Source organism: Dromiciops gliroides, chromosome 1 (genome assembly GCF_019393635.1).
Source record: "Dromiciops gliroides isolate mDroGli1 chromosome 1, mDroGli1.pri, whole genome shotgun sequence".
NCBI classification, from domain to species: Eukaryota; Metazoa; Chordata; class Mammalia; order Microbiotheria; family Microbiotheriidae; genus Dromiciops; species Dromiciops gliroides.
In genome coordinates, this window is record NC_057861.1 from 597,651,549 (window position 1) to 597,673,452 (window position 21,904).

A 21,904-nucleotide genomic window follows, 5' to 3' on the forward strand; every position below is an offset into this window, starting at 1 on the left:
CTCATTTTACAAATGAGGAAACTGAGGTAAGTAGGGTTCAGTGACTTGCTCAGGGTCACATAGTATCTGCGGCTAGATTACGTACCCATATACACATATATACCTATACACACTCACATAAGCACACGCAAATACACACACACACATATATATATATGTGTGTGTGTATATATATATATATATACACACACACACACAGTCTTCAAGCAACGACTATGGTAACACTAAATAGGAGATTCTTGTTCAGTACAGATTGAACTAACGATACGCAGCTCCTAGACAGTTCCTGGCCAATCATCCATTTATTTCCTCCCTCCTTGGATTCCTTCCTGGGCAGTCACAACCATAGATTGCTCCCCGTCTCGCTTTTCCACCCCTCCTTCCTCCTCTGCAGCGGAGCAGGCTCAGCCTCGGGGTTTCTCTAGGGGACCAAGCTCGTCTTCCTGCCCGCTGTCAATAAAGTTTGTTGAAAGCTTGGCTTGCCTTCGGAGTTGGGGCGGGGACGGAGGTGGGGGGTGGGGGGTCAGGGTAGAGGCGAGGGCTTTCCCATAGTGCCCCGCGGTAGGCGGGTTTGGATTTTAAATCGCTGCAGCCAATCGGCAGCGCGGACCGCTCGGTAACGTTCCCGGCGCTGGGTTTGAATTCTGGGCTATTTGCACTGATCCTGCAGCAGCGCCGCTTGGGGCTGGGCAGAGCCGTAGCCGAGCTGTAGCCGAGCTGTAGCCGAGCAGAGCCGAGCCGAGCCGAGCCGGAGCCGGAACCGCTGCACCGCGAAGCAGGAGGAGAACGGAGCGGCAGCCAGCGGAGCAGGGAGAGGCGCTAGGTCCGGCTGGGGACGGCGGCGGCACCATGAGCGCGGCGCCCGGGAAGTTGACCCTGCGGCAGCCCGGCGTGGGCTCCTCAGAGTCCCGGAGCAAGCCCGCCGTCGGTGGCGGCGGGGCCGGGGCCGGGGCCGGGGCCGGGGCCGGGGCCGGAGTCGGGGCCGGAGCCGGGGCCGGCGGCGGGACCACAGCCGCCCCTCCTACGGCCGCCCCGGAGATCCCCGAGGTGCTGGTGGACCCACGCACCCGGCGGCGCTACCTGCGGGGCCGTTTCTTGGGCAAGGGCGGCTTCGCCAAGTGCTTCGAGCTCTCGGACCTGGAGAGCAAGGAGGTGTTCGCGGGCAAGATCGTGCCCAAGTCCCTGCTGCTGAAGCCGCACCAGAAGGAGAAGATGTCCATGGAGATCAATATCCACAAGAGCCTGGTCCACCAGCACGTCGTCGGTTTCCACGGCTTCTTCGAGGACAGTGACTTCGTCTTTGTGGTGCTGGAGCTGTGCCGGAGGCGGGTGAGCACGGACGTGCGGGGTGGGGGAGACGTTGGGACCCCCCGGATGGCTATCAGAGGGGTGGAGGGCCCCAGCTTCCCTAGAGGGCCTGCAGGAAGGAAGAGAGGGTTGGGGGTGGGGCATGCTTTCTTTCCGATCTCCCCACCAAGCGGTCACCATAGAACCAGCATGGGCACTTAGCCCATGGGGTTGGGCCGGGCCACGGTAAACGCAGAAACTGACCCAAGGTTCTATCGTGTCCTCGAGTTCCCCGGTTCAAGGCCTCAATGGGCGTCTGAATCTTCCAAGTGCCTTCCAGGGCCCAGGCCTTGGTCAGGGTGGGCCACCAGTGACTTCTTACTTAAACAGGATCAGGGTGGAGTACCCCTCTGCCTGCATTTTTCCTCTCAAGATATGAATAGAGGCCTAAACCCAGACAACCCCCCCTACCCCTCTAAGAGAGTCTGAAACCCTTTGACTTGAGCGCTTATTTCTTCTCCCTGCCTTCCATAGTCCCTGCTGGAGTTACATAAAAGAAGGAAAGCAGTGACTGAGCCTGAGGCCAGGTATTACCTTCGCCAGATTGTCCTAGGCTGTCAGTATCTCCACGAAAATAAAGTTATTCACAGAGACCTCAAGTTGGGTAACCTCTTCCTCAATGATGACATGGAGGTGAAGATAGGTAAGACTGAGAATCTCTCATACCCGTAAAAGTGGACATAATTGCATGCCGAACATGCTGTATGGTCGCCTAGGACCCTTAAGCAAAAGTACCTGGGAATGAGTTACCACCTCTTTCTGGAGGCTTATTCTGAAATCTTTGGAGCCAGGGCCTTTTCCAACAAGCTAAAGGACTTAAGACAGTTTATAGGCATCTGTTTAGCTTTACTGTCAAGTAAGTTCTCTTGGCTGAAGTACATAGCTGAGCTTAAATGCACAACCTCATGGAAGTGAGCTATAGATTGGGGAAGATTTAGTTCTAAAATGCTTGCAAGAACAGTCTTTACCCAGAGTCATTTTCTCTTTCAGAGCTCCATGTTTTTTAGAAATGGGGGGTGGGGGGTGGGGACAGGAGGGGAGGGCAGCCTCAGGTTGGTCGCAGAACAGGTTCTGTAGAAACAATCAACAAACCATGCTTTTCTTTGTTTTTCCTGTGCAACAAAACTGGGGAACTGGGGGGAAAGACGTGGTCCTGGGTTTACTGTAAAAACCAAAAGGAAATCTGGATCTTGTTTCAAAAAAATTTGTAGATAGGCACCTAATATAGAAGGGAGGACATAACTCCTCCCCACACACACAGTGGGAGGAGGCAGAGGAAATTCTCTCTAGTCTGGGGAGATGGGATGGAAAAATTAGATTTTATTATTGTAGGCTACCATGGGCCAACTTTTTTGAAAGAAAGGGCCCCAGGCCAGAAGTGGTTATCAATATCAACCTAAATGGCAATATGGGTCAAACCAATCTTGATTCCTGAGAAGAAGAATGATTTGCTTCCTGACTTATTACAGGGGACTTTGGATTAGCAACCAGAGTAGAATATGATGGTGAGCGGAAGAGGACCCTCTGCGGAACACCCAACTACATAGCCCCTGAGGTGCTAAGTAAGAAGGGTCACAGCTTTGAGGTGGATGTCTGGTCCATTGGGTGTATCATGTGAGTAGTGGGCTAACTCAGTTTTTTTTAGGAACCCAACAGATTAGAATGGCAGAAGCCATCTTCCTTTAATGAATATGCATTGCTGGACTTTCCTTTTTTTTTTTTAAGCTGTTATCCTAAGGATTATTTTTGTCTCAAGGAAGAACAGAATATAAGTAAAGTTGATACAAGGAAGATGGGATTCTAGTGGCAGTTAGACATTCATGAACCCTGGGCTTTGGGGACAGCGAGAACGTGGGCAAGACACAAGGAAGGGTTGACTCCTGCTTTTAGTTGATGGTGGTTATCAGAAAAAAGAGCCTTAGAGAGCAGGAGGAATGGAAACTTGTCTCTTTTGATACCAACATCCCACTGAGTGCCTCTCCCAACCAAAGGGTAGTTTCCTACCTTTTGCTATTGGTTTGGCCTCAGGACCTGAAGGATGTTTTTCTGGATCACTCAACGTTCACACTTGCAAAAAATTGGCTTCAGTAGTACTAGACGATGGAGGCATGGTTCCAAAGTTTGTTTGAAAAAGCTCTCTTGGTATATTAATAGAACGCAAATTCAGTATTAGTCATTGGTATAATATGGGAGCCAAAACTAATGTGGTCTTGGGCTGCACTCCAAGACAACGCTTCCAGTGGGTAAGGAAGAAGGAGGTAATTATCTTGCAGTACTCAGGCTCCATCTGGGGTATTGTCTTTAGTTCTGGACAAAACCATTTAGAAATGACACTATTAATATGCTGGAGGGTATCCAGGGAAAGGCAACCTGGACTGTGAAGGGAAGGACCTGGAGTCCATGTAATATGAGGATCATTTGAAGGAATGGGGATATGGTTAGTCTGGAGAAGAGGAGAGCTGACTTTGAGTTTGGGGGCGGTGTGTTTTATGGGAGAGAAGGACTGTTCCTCTTGTTTGGCTTCAGAGGGAAGAATCAGGAACAATGGGTAGAAGTTGCAGAGGCAAATTTATGCTCAATGTTAGAAAAAAAGTGGAATGGGCAGCTTTGGCAGGAAATTAGTTCCTGATTAAAGATCATGGGTTTAGAACTGAAAGGAGAGGAGAGGTTAAATTATTTGCCCAGGGTTATACAACTAATAAGTATTTGAGGTGGTGTTTGCATGCAGGTCCTAAAGCCATGTTGCCTCTTGGTCTTTTAAGTAGTTTGGATGACCACTTGGAGATTGGGTTTGGACTGGACAGCAACTGTGGTTCCTTCCAACTCTTAATTCTGCTTTTGTGTTTTATTATTGGTTGTTTGGGATTAATTTGCATTTGAAGAAGGGAACTGAAGTCAGGCTCTCTCTTAGAAACAACTTCCCTTCTTTATCCTTGCAGGTATACCTTATTGGTAGGCAAACCACCCTTTGAAACCTCTTGCTTAAAGGAGACCTACATCAGGATCAAGAAAAATGAATACAGCATTCCCAAGGTAGGCTGAGCTTCCTGAGTATAACACTTAGCGAAGGGTCTTCTGAGCAAGCCATGGGGCAAGAGCTAATATGTGAAGGCTACATCTCTCATGTAGGAATGATCCCTTCATTCTTATAGCCACCACCTTACTTCAGACCTTTATCACTCCTTGCCTGTATTATTACACTAGCTTTTTAATTGGTTTCTTCTCATCCTGTCCTTCTTCTGTGTAATGCATTGTCTGCACAGCCACCAAATTGATATTCCTGAAGCATAGACATAACCATTTCACTTCCCTGTGAAATAAGCTTTAATAGCTCTGAATTCCTTTTAGAATAAAATATTACTAAGTCCTTTGGAATTTTAAAGCCCTTCAGTAGATACCTTATTGCATATTACACTCCAGACTGACCTGTTTGCTGTTCCCCTATCCAACAATATTCCATTTCTTGTCTCCATGTCTTTGCACAGGCTATGTCTGTCCCCCATCCATTCTCTCCTCACCTCCACCACCTAAAATCCCTAGCTTCCTTCAAGGCCCAGCTCAAGTGCGACTTCCTATATGAAGTTAGCCTTTATCTGCCAAGTTGCTTGTCCTCTTCACTCTGGAAATTAGCTCATTTTTACTTACATACATATTTATTTATTTAAGTTTACTTAGCTATGTTTGTGGTTTTCCCTCTCAGTAAATTGTAAGCTCCTAGAGAGCAGGAACTGTTCTTGGTAATTTTAGGCTCTAGCACAATGCCTAGCACAGAGTGGGTGTTCAATAAATGGCCATAAAATGAATGAGTTGATGCCAGTTATCAGGGAGGGAGGGAGGGAGGAAGAGAGAGAGAGAGAGAGAGAGAGAGAGAGAGAGAGAGAGAGGGAGGGAGAGGGAGAGAGAGAGGGAGAGAGAGAGAGAGTCTGTACACATGCACTGTCAACAGGCAATCACAATGTCATGAGACTTATGTGACCAGGTTTATTACAAGAGAAATAAACATGCATGGAAACCCAGTGGGCTCAAAATTTTTACAGAAGTTTACACTTTTCTAACAGTAAGTCAAAGGGAGGAAGAGGAGAATATGAGAAGGGGGAACAGTGTATCAGAGGCATAGGTCACCAAAACCATTTCCCATGGGGAGGAGCAGGATGGCAGCAAAGCTACATTCTTTCCCTTGGAAACTGCTAAACTATGAAGATAGAAGGGTCCCTTCCTCTGCAGAAGACCCCAGCTACACAAGCAGTGTCCCAGCCTGGCACAGACTGACTGAATGAACGCCTGTCTTGCCTCCCAAGGACACATAGGGAGTGCAGCTTAGAGACAACAACACATTGTCAGTTCAAGGGGAGCTTCTTCCTCACCACACTCAGGGCCTCCTGCATACAATGTTTCTGAAAAATATGACAACTCAAAAAGACAAGTTCAGGGAATCCCCTCAAAAGCCTTCAACAATACATATATATGTGTATGTGCAAAAACATTTTGGGATTGAAGGAGGGCAGTTGGTTAAGGGTATAGCTTTCAGAGTTCAGGTGACTGTCTGGACCAGCTGAATAGATTTGGTTCTTAGCTCATTTATGGCTAAGAATCTATTTTTGAATTCCGTATTAAATTGTTTTACAATTATTAGAAAAGTTTTTGAGGTTTCTCTCCCCTCTGGACCCTGTTGTAAAATATATAATTGCACTAATAGGAAAATCCCATCCATGAACTCTTTTTTTTGTTGTTTTGTTTTGTTTTGTTTTTGTTTTTGTTTTTTGCAGGGCAATGAGGGTTAAGTGACTTGCCCAGGGTCACACAGCTAGTAAGTGACAAGTGTTTGAGGCCGGATTTGAACTCAGGTACTCCTGAATCCAGGGCCGGTGCTTTACCACTGCGCCATCTAGCTGCTCCCCATCCATGAACTCTTAATTGATGATTTAGGAATACTACTCTTCAGTTATGAGGAGCTATACAAAAAATTCATCTTAATCCTGAACTGAAAGATTTCCTCTCTAAAACCTGAGGAAACTTTTCCCCACTCCCACCCTCCTAAAAAACCCACAAACATCTATGGAGATGAAAGCACCTTATCTCTGTAGATATGAAAATGAAACTTTTTAGGGAAGGTGACCTGTGTGTGTGGCAGTGAAATGGATTTTTAAGCAAATATTAGCTAGGCCTAGCCCATACACTAATAATGTACCATTTCTCAGTGCAAGTCATTACTGCTCATGCTGCCTATATTCACCATGTATTTTCCATGTCTCTGACATCCTGGCAGTCAGTCCATGATTTGTTGCTATATAGCATTAGCCAGGGTAGTACATTGGGTGAGAGTGCTAAGCTTGAAGTCAGGTAGTGAAGATTGGGTTCAAATCCTGACTCAGACATTTAATAATCTATGTGACCTTGGGCAAATCATTTAACTCTTTCAGTCTCTTCATCTGTAAAATGAGGTTGGATTTCATGGCCTCTAAGGTCCCTTCAAGCTCTAAATCTATGATCTTATGAATTTTGATGTTAGAGATGATTTATTCCGCCCCATCTCTCTTCCAGAGTGAGCAGTTTAGGATTATTGAAAGGAATCATCTGGAAAATGCTGTCCACATCCAGAGAAAGAACTGATAGAGGCTGAATGCAGATCAAAGCATATTGTTTTCACTTTACTTTTTTTCATAGTTTTTTTCTTTTTCTTCTGTTTCTCCTTATACAAGATGACAAATATAGAAATGTTTTACATGATTGCACATATGTAACCTACATAAGATTGCTTACCCTCCTAGGGAGGAGGGAGGTAGGGACAGGAAGGGAAAAAATTTGGAACTCAAAATTTTATTTTAAAAAATTAATGTTAGGGGCAGCTAGGTAGCACAGTAGATAGAGCACCCGGCTCTGGATTCAGGAGTACCTGAGTTCAAATCCGGCCTCAGACACTTAACACTTACTAGCTGTGTGACCCTGGGCAAGTCACTTAACCCCAGTTGCCTCCCCGCCCCCCCCCCCCAAAGAATGTTAAAAATTGACTTTACATGTAATTGGAAAAAACAAAATACTATTTAAAAGGAAAAAAAAATGAAAGTAATCATGATTTCCCAAAGGCAGTCTCTTTTTGCTTAGTTGTGGCCCATCTATAGTACTTGTTCAAGGGATACATTTATATGTACACGCATTTATATAATAAATAACATTACAGGGTATCTCAAAAGTCTTAGTGCAGTTTTGACCTTTAATAGTTTGAAACTGCACCAAGACCTTAGGTGAGCATACACATGCACATGCACACCCGCACACATTAATTTGTTAACCATTCAATGGCAAACCCTAATCTGGCCAGTATGGGTTTTCTATTCACTTTGTTTTTTCAGTGTTGACCAGGAAAACATCTTTTATATTTATGTATAGGGTGGGCCAAAACACACTATTCTAGTGTGGGAAGAAGTGTTATTCACTGATTAGGGAGCATCTTAGGGTCTGTGAATCAGGAGCAATATTATCTAATTACTGTTTTTGTTGTTCAGTTGTTTCAGTTGTGTCTGAATCTTTGTGATCCCTTTTGGGATTTTCTTGGCAAAGATACTGGAGTGGTTTGCCATTTCCTTTTCTAGTGCATTTTATAGATGAGGAAACTGAGGCAAACAGGGTTTAGGTGACTTGCCCAGAGTCACAGTGAATAAGTGCCAAATTTGAACTCGGATCTTCCTGACTGCAGGTTAAGCCCTCTATCTGCTCTGCCTCCTAGCTGCCCCTACTTAGTCTATCTAGGAGACAAATTACTTGACCCTTTCTGGGCTTTAGTTTTCTCATCTGTAAAATAATAAGATTGGCTTAGGTGACCCCAAAAGTCCATTCTGACTCTATATCTGTGATATTCAAATGGAGCTGGGGTGATCTCCAATGGATTAGGGCCTCTGGTAAACACTTTATACTGCCTCTGGATGGAACTGGGTAAGTCATGGCCAGTGGGGCCATGTCTTTTCATGTGCACAGGAAGTAAAATTAAAAATTTCATGTCTCTTGGCAGAAGAGGATTTCCTCCATGAAACACTGGCTTGCCAGCCTTTCTGTCCTTATCTCAGGGAGGGGTGTCAGATTTCATTCTATAGATTCTAGGGGTTGGGTTTCCTCAATCTAGCTCCAAAGACCTTTGATTATATTCTGTTATACCTTCTGTTAGCAAGGACAGTGCTAAGGCAGGTATTAATGGTAGGCAAACCCTAGGCTGTTGAGGGAGTTTCAGCTCTAGAAAATATAGCAAGAGAAGAAGAGAAAGGTATCTAGAGACATAGTAGAAAGGCTCAGGCCTAACCTTGGGAAAGGGCGATCCTTTGTGATCACAGCTCTCTCCATTTCTTAGAAACTGTCTTACGTACATAGCTCATGGTCATAGCTAAAGTGTATAAAATGGCTAACTAAATCTGGTGATGATGTGCACAAGGCCATGATCCTTTCTAAGATGGAGGAGAGTTGTCCTGGCAGCACATCAAGGTTTCTGTATGCTGGTGACCTAGACAAAAGCTGGTCCAATGGTTGGTTGTCTGCTACTGCTAACCCATTAGGCAGAAAGGTTTATTGGAGTCAGCAAAACCTGAGTTCAAATCCTTCAGTAGCTGTGTGACTTTTGGCAAGTCATTTAACTTTTCTGGACTTCAGGCTTTTCATCTATTGTGGGAATCAAGGGCTAGGGACTAGACCTGTGATTTTATATGGGGCATCCCTATATGAGGGGACTCTCTATGTCAGTGCTGACCAACAACTTCTCTGCAGCTTTACATGCTTGAGCGCAGCTAAGTGGTACAGTGGATAAAGCACCAGCCCTGGATTCAGGAGTACCTGAGTTCAAATCCAGCCTCAGACACTTGACACTTACTAGCTGTGTGACCCTGGGCAAGTCACTTAACCCTCATTGCCCTGCAAAAAAAAAAAAAAAACAATTTACATGCTTGAGAGAGTGGCTTAAAGCACTAGAGATTAAGTGACTTAACATATAGCCCCTGTCTCAACACACAGCCTGGGTCTTCTTGTCTCCAAGGCCAACTTTCTATTTACTATGTCAACACTGCCTCTGAGCTTCAAGTGAAATAACAGGTGTAAAGTACTCCAGAAACCTTAAAGTGCTTTAAATGATAGTTGTCAATATTCTTTGCCTCCCATTCATGGTTGTCTTCTCCCTTGGGTTTTAGCACATCAACCCTGTAGCCGCCTCCCTCATCCAGAAGATGCTTCGCTCTGACCCTGCCTCCCGCCCTACCATTAATGATCTTCTCAATGACGAGTTCTTTTCTTCTGGCTACATCCCTTCCCGGCTTCCTACTACCTGCCTCACAGTCCCACCAAGGTTCTCCATTGCACCCAACAGTATGGATTCTGGAGGCCGGAAGCCTCTCTCAGCTCTCAATAAAGGTACAACTCAGTGGGTAGGCTGGTCACCCAACCCCTAGGGTGTTTGCTACTTCTCAAAGAAGGTACTAGATGAATGAAGTGTCTTGCAAATGAGCAGAATTTCTCAGCCCACAGACCTTTTTTGTTTTTATGAACCCAGCCCCACCCTAACCCTTAAGGTGAGTTAGGGTCTCATTGGAGTGTCTGAAGGGGGCAGAGGTGGGGAACAGCTGGTGGTGGCTAAGTAATCCCTTTGCTGTTTGCAAGAAGAGGAGACTGGCCTGAGGTTAACCTTGAGGTACAAGGCTACTGGTACTGAGCTCAGGTGGCAGGGTGCACTACAGCATCTAAATTGGCCCTTAATTCCAGGTCCTCAGAATGCCCTAGCCTAGAAAAGTCACTTTCCATTGACTCTAAGCTTGGATAAATCAGAGCATCTCTCACCATTCAGGGACAGCTGCTCAGTTAACCTGGAGAATTAGAAAAACGAGAGTAAGTCACTGTTTGGAAATGTAGCTACTATGAAAATGATGAAACTCCCTCTTCAAATTCAAATCTTTTTACAGTGCCTTCTAAAAAAAGGCTATGTATAACTACTTGTTGGGGAGTTACTAGAAAGAATTCCTATAAAGTAAGAGTTCTTAATGTTTTTTGTATCATGGACCCCTTGGTGAGTCTTGGTGAGGCCTGTGGGCATTTTTAAATGCATAAAATGAAATACATGAGATTACAAAGCAAACCATTTGTGTTGAAAAATAGTCCATCAAAATAGTTTCTTGAAAAAATATCAGAGAACCCAGGTTAGGAATCCCTGCTAGAAAAATAGAGTTTGGATTAATTTGACCCCTGGGGATTCTTCCAACTACAGGTTGGTAAAAAACACACTTTGGTTCAATCAGATACCCAGAATACCCCACTACTAGGAATTAAGTGAAATGATTAAAGCAAAAACTCATTTCAAGTATTTGATAATATCTTCATGAACATTCTTCATAACTCAGAATAGGGAAGTACATACTCAATATAGTTGAACACACTGATTTTGTTGACAACTTTTTTGACCATCTTCTGGAGTGGCTATACCTGAACTCTAAAGCAGTGGGGGAAAGAAGAAGGATTTTTATCAGCTGGTAGGTACTATGATAGCAACTAATAGCAGAGAGACCTTATCAAAAGCTTATTTAACTCATTTCCAATATACTATACAGGATTAATATGCTAAATATCTGATAGAATAACTATCAGGCCTTGGGAGTGTTTTTGGTGTTTTTGTTGTTGTTGTTGTTTTTTTTGTTTTTGTTTTTTTTAGTGAGGCAGTTGGGGTTGAGTAACTTGCCTAGGGTCACACAGCTAGTAAGTATTTAGTGTCTGAGGTCGGATTTTGAACTCAGGTACTCCTGACTCCAGGGCCGGTGCTCTATCTACTGTGCCACCTAGCTGCCCCGTGTTTTTGTTTTTTAAAGAAAAAATAAGGGGTAGCTAGGTGGCTTAGCAGATAAAGCACCTGCCCTGGATTCAGGAGGACCTGAGTTCAAATCTGGCCTCAGACACTTAACACTTAACTAGCTGTGTGACCCTGGACAAGTCACTTAATCCTCATTCCCCCCCCACACACACACAAAAAAAATAAATAATAATAATAATAATAATAATAATTTAGTCTGCTAACCTGAGCTTCCAAATCTTCAGTTTCAGTTGCTGTTAGCAAGAGGCAAGCCTTTTCTTTTTATTTGTAAGCTTTTTTAAGTGACTTAAGCTGGTTTTACACATGAATCATAAGTAATGCCATTTATATTTCCTCTTTCTCAGTAACTACATATCTCCCAAAAAGATAAAAAGATTCTTCTCTGGTCCTTAGTTTCTTCAACAATAAAAAGCATTGGATGGATTAATATTAATAACAATTAATTTTGTAGTTTTTTGAGGTTTATAAATCTTTTTACCTCACATCAACCCTGTGAATTAGGTAGGACAAGTATTCCTATTTTCTAGATGGGGAAACTAAATTTCAGATAAAGGAAGTGATTTGTGGAAATCCTTTTTTTTTTGGCACCTGGAATTGTGTCCCACCCCCTTTGATTTTTCTGGTCATATCACTTTTATTTTTTAAAAATTATTTCTTTAAATATCACCTATAAAAAACATTTTAACAATCATTTAAAATTTTTGTGTGTTTCAAATTCTTTCCTTCCCATCCCTCTTTCCTCGATAAGGCAAGCAATTTGATATAGATTATACTTGTGAAATCATGCAAAACATGTTTCCATATTGGCCATGTTGCATAAGAAAACACATACACGCAGTAAGAAAAAAGTATGCTTCAGAGCTCATTGTCTTGATCAGAGTAGTTAAGACTTTCACAGTGGATCATCCTTACAATATTGCTGTTAGTGTATACAATGTTATCCTGGTTCTGCTCACTTCACTTTGCATCAGTTCATATAAATCTTCCAAGGTTTTTCTGAAACCATTTTGCTCATCATTTCTTATAGCACAAAGGTATTCCATCACAATCATATACCACAGCTTGTTCAGCTATTCCCCACTTGATGGGTATCCCTTTGATTTCTAATTCTTTGCCATCAGAAAAAGAGCTGCTATAAATATTTGTGTAAAAATAGATCCTTTCTGGATTGTACATATATAACTTCTATCAGATTGGTTGCTGTCTTGTGGAGGGGGGAGGAAAGGGAGGGAGGGAGAAAAATTTGGAACTCTAAATCTTACGAAAATGAATGTTGAAAACTACCCTTACATGTAACTGGAAAAAATTAAAATATTTGTTGCATTGAAAAAAAAATGAAAGAGTGAAAAAAAATAGATCCTTTCCTCTTTTCTTTGATCTCTTTGGGATATTGTAGGGTAAAAGGATATGCACAATTTTATATCCTTTTGGGCATAGTTCCAAATTGTTTTCCAGAATTGTTGGACTAGTTCACAACTCCACAAACAGTATATTAAGGAACCAATTTTTCTATGTCCCCTCCAAACATCTGTCATTTTCCTTTTTTGTCATGTTAGTCAGGAAATTCACTATAAAACGTTTTTCCCCAGTTTTCTGTTTTCTTTCTAATTTGGGGTGCATTAGTTTTATTTGTGCAAAACCTTTATGTAATATAATCAAAATCATCCATTTTGCATCCTGTTATGTTCTTTACCTTGTTTGGTCACAAACTCTTCCCTTATCCATAGATCTGACAGGTACATTTTTCTTTGCTCACCTAATTTACTTTTTTTTTTTTTTAAACGGGGCAACGAGGGTTAAGTGACTGAGACTGGATTTCAGCTCAGGTCCTCCTGAATCCAGGGCCAGTGCTTTATCCATTGCGCCACCTAGCTGCCCCCTACCTAATTTACTTTTGATATTGCCCTTTACATCTAAATAATTTATCCATTTGGACCTTATCTGGGTATATGGTGTGAAATGGTGGTCCATGCCTGGTTTCTGCCAAACTACTTTCCTGTTTTTCCCATAATTTTTATCAAGTTGAAGGAAAAGAATGTAAAGTGTTGTCTCTTCAGGCCACAAGACCTGTGGAAAGCTCCTTCCTCTGCAGTGTAGCAACAGGAAGGATCAGGAAAGCCCTACTTGGTCTTCATCCAATCAGTATAGAGCAGGGACAGAACTGCAGACCACAAAATAGGAATGTGAGCCAAATTAGCAGAACCAGCCCCTAGAATTGCTACCCCTAGCCATTAACTCACACACCCCTAGGAGGAGATTTTATATTATAATGAGACATGCAACGTATGAAGTGGGAGTATTGGATGTGGAGTGTGGATTCATGAAGTAGGATGGTCGTGAAGATTGTGACTCTCTAGTACTCCACCAATGAGGAATGAGGGGAGTAACCTTATGACAGGAATTAGGGATTAAAAGCCTGCTGCTACAGGCAGGGGGGGCGGGGGGAGGGGGCACTTTTCTGAGGTGTTTGGCCACTCTGCAGACCGCTAAATAAATCTTGTTTTTCTCACTACTTCTGGTCTGGTGGTCCTGGGGATCATTGTGGGGATATTTTTCTCATAAAGTGGTGGGTTCTTACTCTAAAAGCTTGGATCTTTAGGCTTATCAAACATTAGATTGCTATGGTCATTTACTATTGTGTGTTGTGTGCCTAATTGATTCCACTGATTCACCACTCTATTTCTTAGCCAGTGCCAGATTGTTCTGATGATTATTGCTTTGTAATATAGTTTGAAATCTGGAACTAGTAGACTACCTTCCTTCTCATTTTTTCCATTGATTTCCCTTGATATTCTTGACCTTTTGTTCTTCCAGAAAAATGTTGCTACTATTTTTCATAGTTGTATAAAATAATTTTTTGGTAGTTTGATTGGTTATGGCATTGAATAAGTAAATTGATTTAAGTAGTATTGTCATGTTTGTTATACTGGCTTAGTCTATCCATGAACAATTAATATTTATTTATCCAATTGTTTAGATCTGTTTTTATTTCTGTGAAAAGTGTTTTGTAGTTGTGTTCATATAATCCTTGGGTTTGTCTTGGCAGGTAGACTCTCAAGTATTTTACATTTTCTGTCATTATTTTAAATGGAATTCATCTCTTGCTGCTGGATTTTGTATAGAAATGCTGATGATTTATGTGGGTTTATTTTATATCCTGCAACTTTGCTGAAGTTGTTGGTTGTTGTACCTGATTTTTAGTTGGTTCTCTAGGGTTATCTAAGTATACCATCATTATATCTACAAAGAGTGATAGTTTTGTTTCTTCATTGCCTATTTTTATTCCTTCTAATTATTTTTCTTATTGTTATAGCTAGCAGTTCTAGTATAATATTGAATAATAGTGATGATAATGGAATCATTGTTTCACTTTTGATCTCATTAAGAATTCTTCAGGTTTATCTCTGTGACAGATAAAGCTTGTTCTTGTTTTTAAATTGATACTATTTATCATTTTAACAAAGGTTTCATCAATATCTATGCTTTCTGGTGTTTTTAACAGGAATGGGTGTTATATTTTATCAAGTGCTTTTTCTGCATTTATTGAAATAGTCATATAATTTTTTGTTGTTTTTGTTATGGATATGACCAATTATACCAATAGTTTTACTAATGTTGAACCAGCCCTGTGTTCCTATTATAAATCCCAAATGGTCATAGTGTATGTTTTTTGTGATAAATTGCTATAATCTCCTTTTTTAACATTTTCACGTTGATATTCGTTAAAGAAATTGGTCTGAAGTTTTTGTTTTTGCTTTCCCTGGTTTAGGTGTCTTTTAGGTATATTTGTGACGTAAAAGGAATTTGACAGGGCTCCTCCTATATTTTTTTTTCAAATAATTTTTATAGTATTGGGATTAACTGTTCCTTAAATGTTTGGTAGAATTCACTTCTAAATCCATCTAGCCCTGGGAATATTTTTCTTAGGTAGTTCATTGATGGTTTATTTGATTTCTTTTTCTAAGTTAGCATTATTTAAATATTCGATTTAATCTGGGCAGTTTATATTTTTGTAAATATTCCTCCATTTCACTTAGATTGCCTGTTTTACTGGTATATAGTTGGGCAAAGGAACTTGTAATAATCCCTTTAATTTCTTCTTCATTTTTAATTTCAGCTTTTCATTTTTGATTCTGCTAATTTGATTTTTAAAATAAAATAAAATCAACCAATGGTTCGTCTATTTTATTTGTCATAAAATCAGCTCCTACTTTTCTTTATTAGTTCTGTAGTTTTTTTTCAAATTTATTAATTTCTCTTTTGATTTTCAAGATACTCATTTTGGTGTTCAGTTAAGGATTTTTAATTTTTTCTTTTTCTTTTAGTTTTAGTTGCATGCCCACTTCATTTATCTGTTATTTTTCTGTTTTATTGATGTAAGCATTTAGAGATATAAATTCCCCCAAGAACTGCTTTGGATGCATCCTATAAACTTTGGAATGTTGTCTCATTGTTGTGACTCTCTTTAATTAAATTATTGATTGTTTCTATGATTTGAAAATTTTTAGAATTTGTTTAAAATTTTTAAAAATTCTATGATTTGTTGTTTGACCCACCTATTCTTTAGGATTCAATTATTTAGCTTCCAGTCAGCTTTTAATTCATGCTTCTGTGGCCCTTTTTAAGTGTAATTTTTATTGCATTATGGCTTGAAAATGGTGCGTTTAATATTTCTGCTTTTCTGCATTTGGTTGTGATGTTTTTATGCCCTAATATAAGGTTAATTTTTGTGAAGGTACTATCCACAGCTGAGGAAAATGTATACTCCTTTCTATTCCCATTCAGTTTTCTCTATCATATCTAACTTTTCCAAAATTCTGTTCATCTCCTTGACGTCTTTCTTATTTATTTTTATGGTTATATTTATTTGGCTCTGAGAAGGAAAAGTTGAGGTGCCCTACTAGTATAGTTTTACTGTCTGTTTCCTCCTATAATTCATTTAACTTTTCCATTAAAAATTTAGGTACTCTCATCTAGAAAAAAGAACTGTGGATTCCGAATGCAGATTGAACCATATTGTTTCTACTTTTGTTTTTGTTTTTTCTTTTTTGAGGTTCTTCCCTTTTGTTCTGATTCTTCTTTCACAACATGACTAATGCAGAAATATGTTTAATGTGATTGTACAAATATAACCTATATCAGATTGCTTTTTGTCTTGTGGAGGGGGAAGGAAGGGAGGGAGGGAGAAAAATTTGGAACTAAAAATCTTATGAAAACATGTAAAACTATCTTTACATGTAACTGGAAAATAATAAAATACTTTTATGATTAAAAAATAATTTAAGTGCTATGCCATTTTGGTGCATATATGTTTAATATTGATATGACTTCATTGTTTATGGTTCCTTTTAGTAAGATGGCATTTCCCTGCTTATCTCTTTTAATTAGTCTGATTTTTCCTTTTGCTTTGTCTGAGATCATAATCTCAGACATGATTGCTACCCTTACCTTTTTACTTCAGCTGATGCATTATAGATTCTGCTCCAGCCCCTTATTTTAACTCTATGTGTATTTCTCTTCCTTTCTTTTCTTTTCAATAATGCTTTTGTTTTTCCCCAATTATTACATATGGCCAATTTTTAACATTAATTTGGGAAAAAATTTTGAGTTCCAAATTTTCTTTCTCCTTCCCTCACTTCCCTCCCTCCCTGAGACAGTAAGCAATTTTATATTATACATGTTCAATCATACAAAACATATTACCATATTAGTCATGTTATGAAAGAAGACATAGACCCAAAAGGGGTGGAGGGGGGGCGGGGGAAGAAAGCATGAAAAAAACATAGAGAAAGAAGAAAATAGTCTGCTTCAGTCAGCATTCAGACTCCATCAGTTCTTTCTCTGGAAGCATTTTTCATCATGTGTTTCTGGTAAATAACATTGTTGGATTCTGGTTTCTAATCTGTTCTGCTATCTCATTCCATTTTTTTATGGATAAGTTCATCCCGTTCATAGTTACAGTTATTAATTGTGCATTTCTCTCTGTCCTTATTTTCTTTTCTTTATCCTTTTCTCTCTTTTTATCTTGTCTCAAGTTTATTTTGATTTTTACCACTGCCTTTTATCTACCCTCCCTTTTATTACCCCTTTCCCCCCCTTGTCCCCTTTCCCTACTCCTTCTCTGTTGGTTAAGATGGATTTCTATTACCAACTGAACATGTATATATTTCCCCTCTTAACCAATTTAGATGTTAGTGGGGTCAAGCATTGCCCTCCCCCTTTCCCTCCACTGTAAGAGTTCTTCCTTGTGTGCCTCTTTTATGTGAGATAATTTCCCCCAACTCATTCCTTTATACCTTCTTTCTATGTTGAATCCTTTTACCTTTTAACTGCCTTGATAATGGTAAAGTTCTTAGAAAATACAGTCTCATCTTCCCATGTAGAAAGGTAAACAGTTTAACCTTATTGAGTCCCTTATAATTTCTCTTTCATGTTTACCTTTTTATGCTTCTTTCGAGTAGTCTTATATTTCAAAAATCGCATTTTCTATTCAGCTCTGGTCTTATCAGAATACTTGAAAGTTTTCTATTTCATTAAATGTTAATTTTTTTTTCCCCTTAATGTATTATACTCAGTTTTGCTGGGTAGGTTATTTTTAGTTGTAATCCCAGCTCTTTTGCCTTCCAGAATATCATATTCCACTCCTTTAATGTGGTAACTACTAAATCTTGTGTGATTCTGACTGTGGATTGTTTGAATTTTTTTTTTTTTTTGACCTGGGAGCTTTGGATTTTGGCTATAATATTCCTAAAAGTTTTCATTTTGGTGATCAGCGCATTCTTTCAATTTCTGTTTTATCTTCTTATAAACCTTCTGGTTTGTAGATATTGGGACAGTTTTCCTTTACAATTTATTGAAACTTTTTTTGATCATAGTTTTCAGGTAATCCAATAATTCTTAAATAATTTCTTGTACTATTTTCCGGCTCATTTATTTTTACCATGAAATATTTCACGTTTTCTTCTATTTTTTCATTCTTTTGACTTTGTTTTTTGATTAGTTTCCACATGTCCAATTCTAATTTTTAAAGAATTATTTTCTTCAGTGAGCTTTCCACCTCTTTTTCTATTTAACCAATTCTACTTTTTAAGGAGTGAATTTTTGTATCTTTTTTTCCATTTGGCCAATTTTGTTTTTTGAGGTTCTCCCCCCCCCCTATTTTTTTGGTGCCTCTTTTATCAAGCTGTTAATTGTCTTCATAATTTTCTTCCTTTGCTTTCATTTCTTTACCTACTTTTTTTCTTCTGCCACTTTTATTTGATTTTGAAAATAGTTTTTTAAGCTTTTCCCAGGAATTCTTGTTGGGCTTATGTCCAAATCACATTTTTCCTTGAAGCTTTGCTTTGGCTTCATTGTCTTCTTCTGGGTTTGTTTCTTAAATCTTCTGTCACCATAGTGGCTTTTTGTAGTCAGGTTTCTTTTTTGTTGCTGTTTCCACCCTATTTCTTGATTTGGAACTTAATGTTAGACTCTGTTCTGGGTGGGGATTTGGTGGAGAGAGGCACTGTCTCAAACTTTAGGCTTTTTCAAACTGCTGTTTTCAGAACTATTTCTGGAGGTTTGGAAATTTTTGTTGCTTCCAAGGTAGTGTGATAGTCTCTGGCTCCTGACACTTGCCGCTTCTGTTGCCACCACCTAGTCCCACCACTGGTGTTTCAACCATGTAGGTGCCATCACATCTGTTTCCAACCTTCTGTGTTGTCTTGGGCTGGAAGAATGTCTCATTCTGATCTCTTGGCTCTGCCACTCCAAAATTTGATCTGAGGCATTATTTTAAAGTTGTTTGTGGGGAATGTTGGGAGAGCTCAGCTGAGTTTTCTGCCATCTTAGTTTTCTTGGTCTTCCTTTTTGTGAAAGAGGTAAGTCAAATGGATGCCTCCTTTTGGCATGCTGGGAGAGGTGAGGGTCAGAAAAACTTGGCCTTTATCTCCTGCTCTAGCCAAGAAAAGAAGGCATAGATTCAGTGAAGCAGCAGCTGGTCCATGTTGCTGGGCCTCATCTGAGAACCCCCACCTGTCTTTTGAGCCTATCGCTAGTCTGGTAAACTCTTCTATCCCCATTCTGTTCTTTGCCCAGGAATGGATAGCCCTGCCCCTGAGCAGCCCCCTGAAAAAGAAAAAGTGATAGTTCAGGAACCCCATGGGCCTGCTGACTGCTACCTCTCTGATATGCTACAGCAACTACTCAGTGTCAATGCAGCAAAGCCTTCTGATCGGAGATTGGTGAGGCAAGGTGGGTATTATCTCAAGGCACGATATGGGTGCTGTGTGTTGGGAAAAAGGGAAGATTCCCTCCAAGCTTTCAGGACTTTTTTATTGTGTTTCCAAATTGGGAGGGAAACGGAATTGATCTCCATTTCAAGGGCTATAAAGTAAATAAGGTATTGGGCCTAATCTTAGGACTGAATGGATGAAATTCAGGGGGCACTTGGAGAACTTGGAGCTGTCCAGTAATAGGAGGTAGTAAGCTAACTGCATTTTGGAATTGTTCCAGCAGAGGCTGGGTAGCCACTTATAAGGATGTTTTTAAAGGTATTCATGTGTTGTTGGGGGAAGGATTTACACTAGAAGGTTTATAAATTCCCATTCACTTATTGAGATTCTGTGACTTAATAATTTAATATTCTGCTTCCCTTCCAGAGGAGGCAGAGGACCCTGCCTGCATTCCCATTTTCTGGGTCAGCAAATGGGTGGACTACTCAGACAAGTATGGCCTCGGTAGGTTCTAGCCATACTCCTTTTGGCTCAATCAGGGGCTGATAGAAACTTCCTCATCTGTAAAAAAACCAAAAGGGTTATACTTGATGAGGCTGAGGGCTACCTCTCTCAAGAGTAGAGGTTCCTGCGTTGGCTTCTCCTCTTGGGAGCCTTACATCACTATGAATTCTGGCCCCAAAGCTATTTTACTGAGTTGAGATAGGTTGATTTTCTATCCCAAATGGAAAGTAAATGAGATGCTAGCTTTGACTGGAGGGTCCCTCAGGGAGGGTCTTCCTCTTCTTCTATCATCAGGCTCATGCAGACTTGGGTGCCCTTGGCTGGGTAGGTGGGTGGGCATGGTGTAAAAGCTCCCATTATGTCATATGACACACAGAGAAAGGCCTCCAGAGTTCCATGCTGATCAGTTATCTACCTGGTCCAAGTCTATGTCTGACTGTCCCTTTCCCGCCCAGGATACCAGCTCTGTGATAACAGTGTGGGTGTGCTGTTCAATGACTCCACTCGGCTCATTCTGTATAATGATGGGGATAGCTTGCAATACATCGAGCAAAATGGCTCAGAATCCTACCTCACTGTGCGTTCCTATCCTTCCTCACTAACCAAAAAGGTGAGATCACAAGTAGGTTGGCTTTCCCAGAAGCTGCTAGGGCCTGAAACCTCGGGGTTTGGCTGGGTTAGGAGCTAGAGGGAGAAATGACCATTCTGGGGAAGATGGGTGACATTTTGTCTGGAGTGTCTCATTGTTCAGCTGTCTTTGAGGGATTCCCACTCCGGCCCATAGCCCAGGAAGAACCTGGCTCTCTGGAGATTTAGATTCTAGGCTTTAATGCATCGCTCCTTTCCTTCCCCCACTAGATTACTCTCCTCAAGTATTTCCGCAATTACATGAGTGAGCACTTGCTGAAGGCTGGTGCTAACATCACCCCAAGAGAAGGTGATGAGCTGGCTCGCCTTCCCTACTTGCGTACCTGGTTCCGCACACGCAGTGCCATTATCCTACATCTCAGCAACGGCACTGTACAAATCAACTTTTTCCAGGTGAGCTCTCAAGTACTAGGGTGGAACAGGAGACCTGGACGGGGAGTGGTGTGCCAGTACGAAGCCCCAAACCGGGTGGAGGCACCATGGGTCTAAAGGCAAAGAACCTTAGTTTAAATTTTGGCTTTGCTTTTCTCTACTCCTGTGACTGTGATCGAATTGCTTAACTTCTCCAGGCCTCAGTTTTCTCCTCTATAAAATGGGCTTTTCCAGCTCGAGTCATTGCTCCTCTGAGCTCACCCCATCTGCCCCACCTCTCTAGGACCATACAAAGCTGATACTCTGCCCATTGATGGCGGCTGTGACTTACATCGACGAGAAGCGGGACTTCCGGACATACAAGCTCAGCCTTCTGGAAGAGCACGGCTGCTGTAAGGAGCTGGCCAGCCGCCTGCGCTATGCACGTACCATGGTGGACAAACTGCTTAGTTCCAGGTCAGCCTCAGCCCGCCTTAAGTCTTCCACGTAGGCTGCCTGAGACTTTGTTTGCTTCCTACCCTGGGCTCCGTGGATGTCTCCCCCTGCCCCTAGCCTTATTACTTAATGTGTCCTTGCCTGGCCTGGATGGATCTGTCCCCATCCCACCTCCCCACTCCCCCCAAAAAAAAGGAGAAACAAGAAAAAACTTGGAATAGCAACCATGACTCCCTCTTTTCCCTGTCTTTGTCTGTAGAGGAGGGGAAGTTCATGTGTAAGTTATTTGTACATGGTGGTGTATCTTAGGACCCCTTGTTCTCCTCCTTGAACTGTACAGAAATTTTTTTAAAGGAACTCTGGCCCCTTTGGCTTTGTAAACATTAAACATTAATTTGCAAATATTCAGGTTCTGTATGTAATGTGCTCCGGGGGTTTCAGGGCTGCCCCTGAGGATGTGGGCTGGGGGTGAGGGGGTGAGCCTGGGGAGCTCTCACTGTGGACAGCCTCAGATGACCGAGTCCAGTGGGTCCGTTCATGTGGGTCTGTGCTCATT

The 21,904-nt window shown here is 41.3% G+C and overlaps 1 protein-coding gene across 1 annotated transcript; it reads left to right on the forward strand.

The window, feature by feature from the left end:
• Window positions 1-627: 627 nt before the first annotated feature.
• Window positions 628-21,696, forward strand: PLK1 (polo like kinase 1). Its single transcript, XM_043979814.1, has 10 exons — window positions 628-1,329; window positions 1,822-1,990; window positions 2,817-2,961; window positions 4,287-4,380; window positions 9,513-9,732; window positions 19,253-19,408; window positions 19,816-19,893; window positions 20,349-20,503; window positions 20,752-20,934; window positions 21,197-21,696. The coding sequence occupies exons 1-10, from the start codon at window positions 850-852 to the stop codon at window positions 21,401-21,403; spliced, it is 1,887 nt and encodes a 628-aa protein (XP_043835749.1). The 5' UTR covers window positions 628-849; the 3' UTR covers window positions 21,404-21,696.
• Window positions 21,697-21,904: the final 208 nt, after the last annotated feature.

Coding starts and splice junctions, on each gene's coding strand:
- PLK1 (XM_043979814.1), top strand. CDS start 850: ATGAGCGCGGCGCCCGGGAAGTTGACCCTGCGGCAGCCCGGCGTGGGC. Junction 1,991..2,816: donor TGACATGGAGGTGAAGATAG/GTAAGACTGAGA, acceptor GACTTATTACAG/GGGACTTTGGATTAGCAACC. Junction 19,409..19,815: donor TCGGAGATTGGTGAGGCAAG/GTGGGTATTATC, acceptor CTTCCCTTCCAG/AGGAGGCAGAGGACCCTGCC.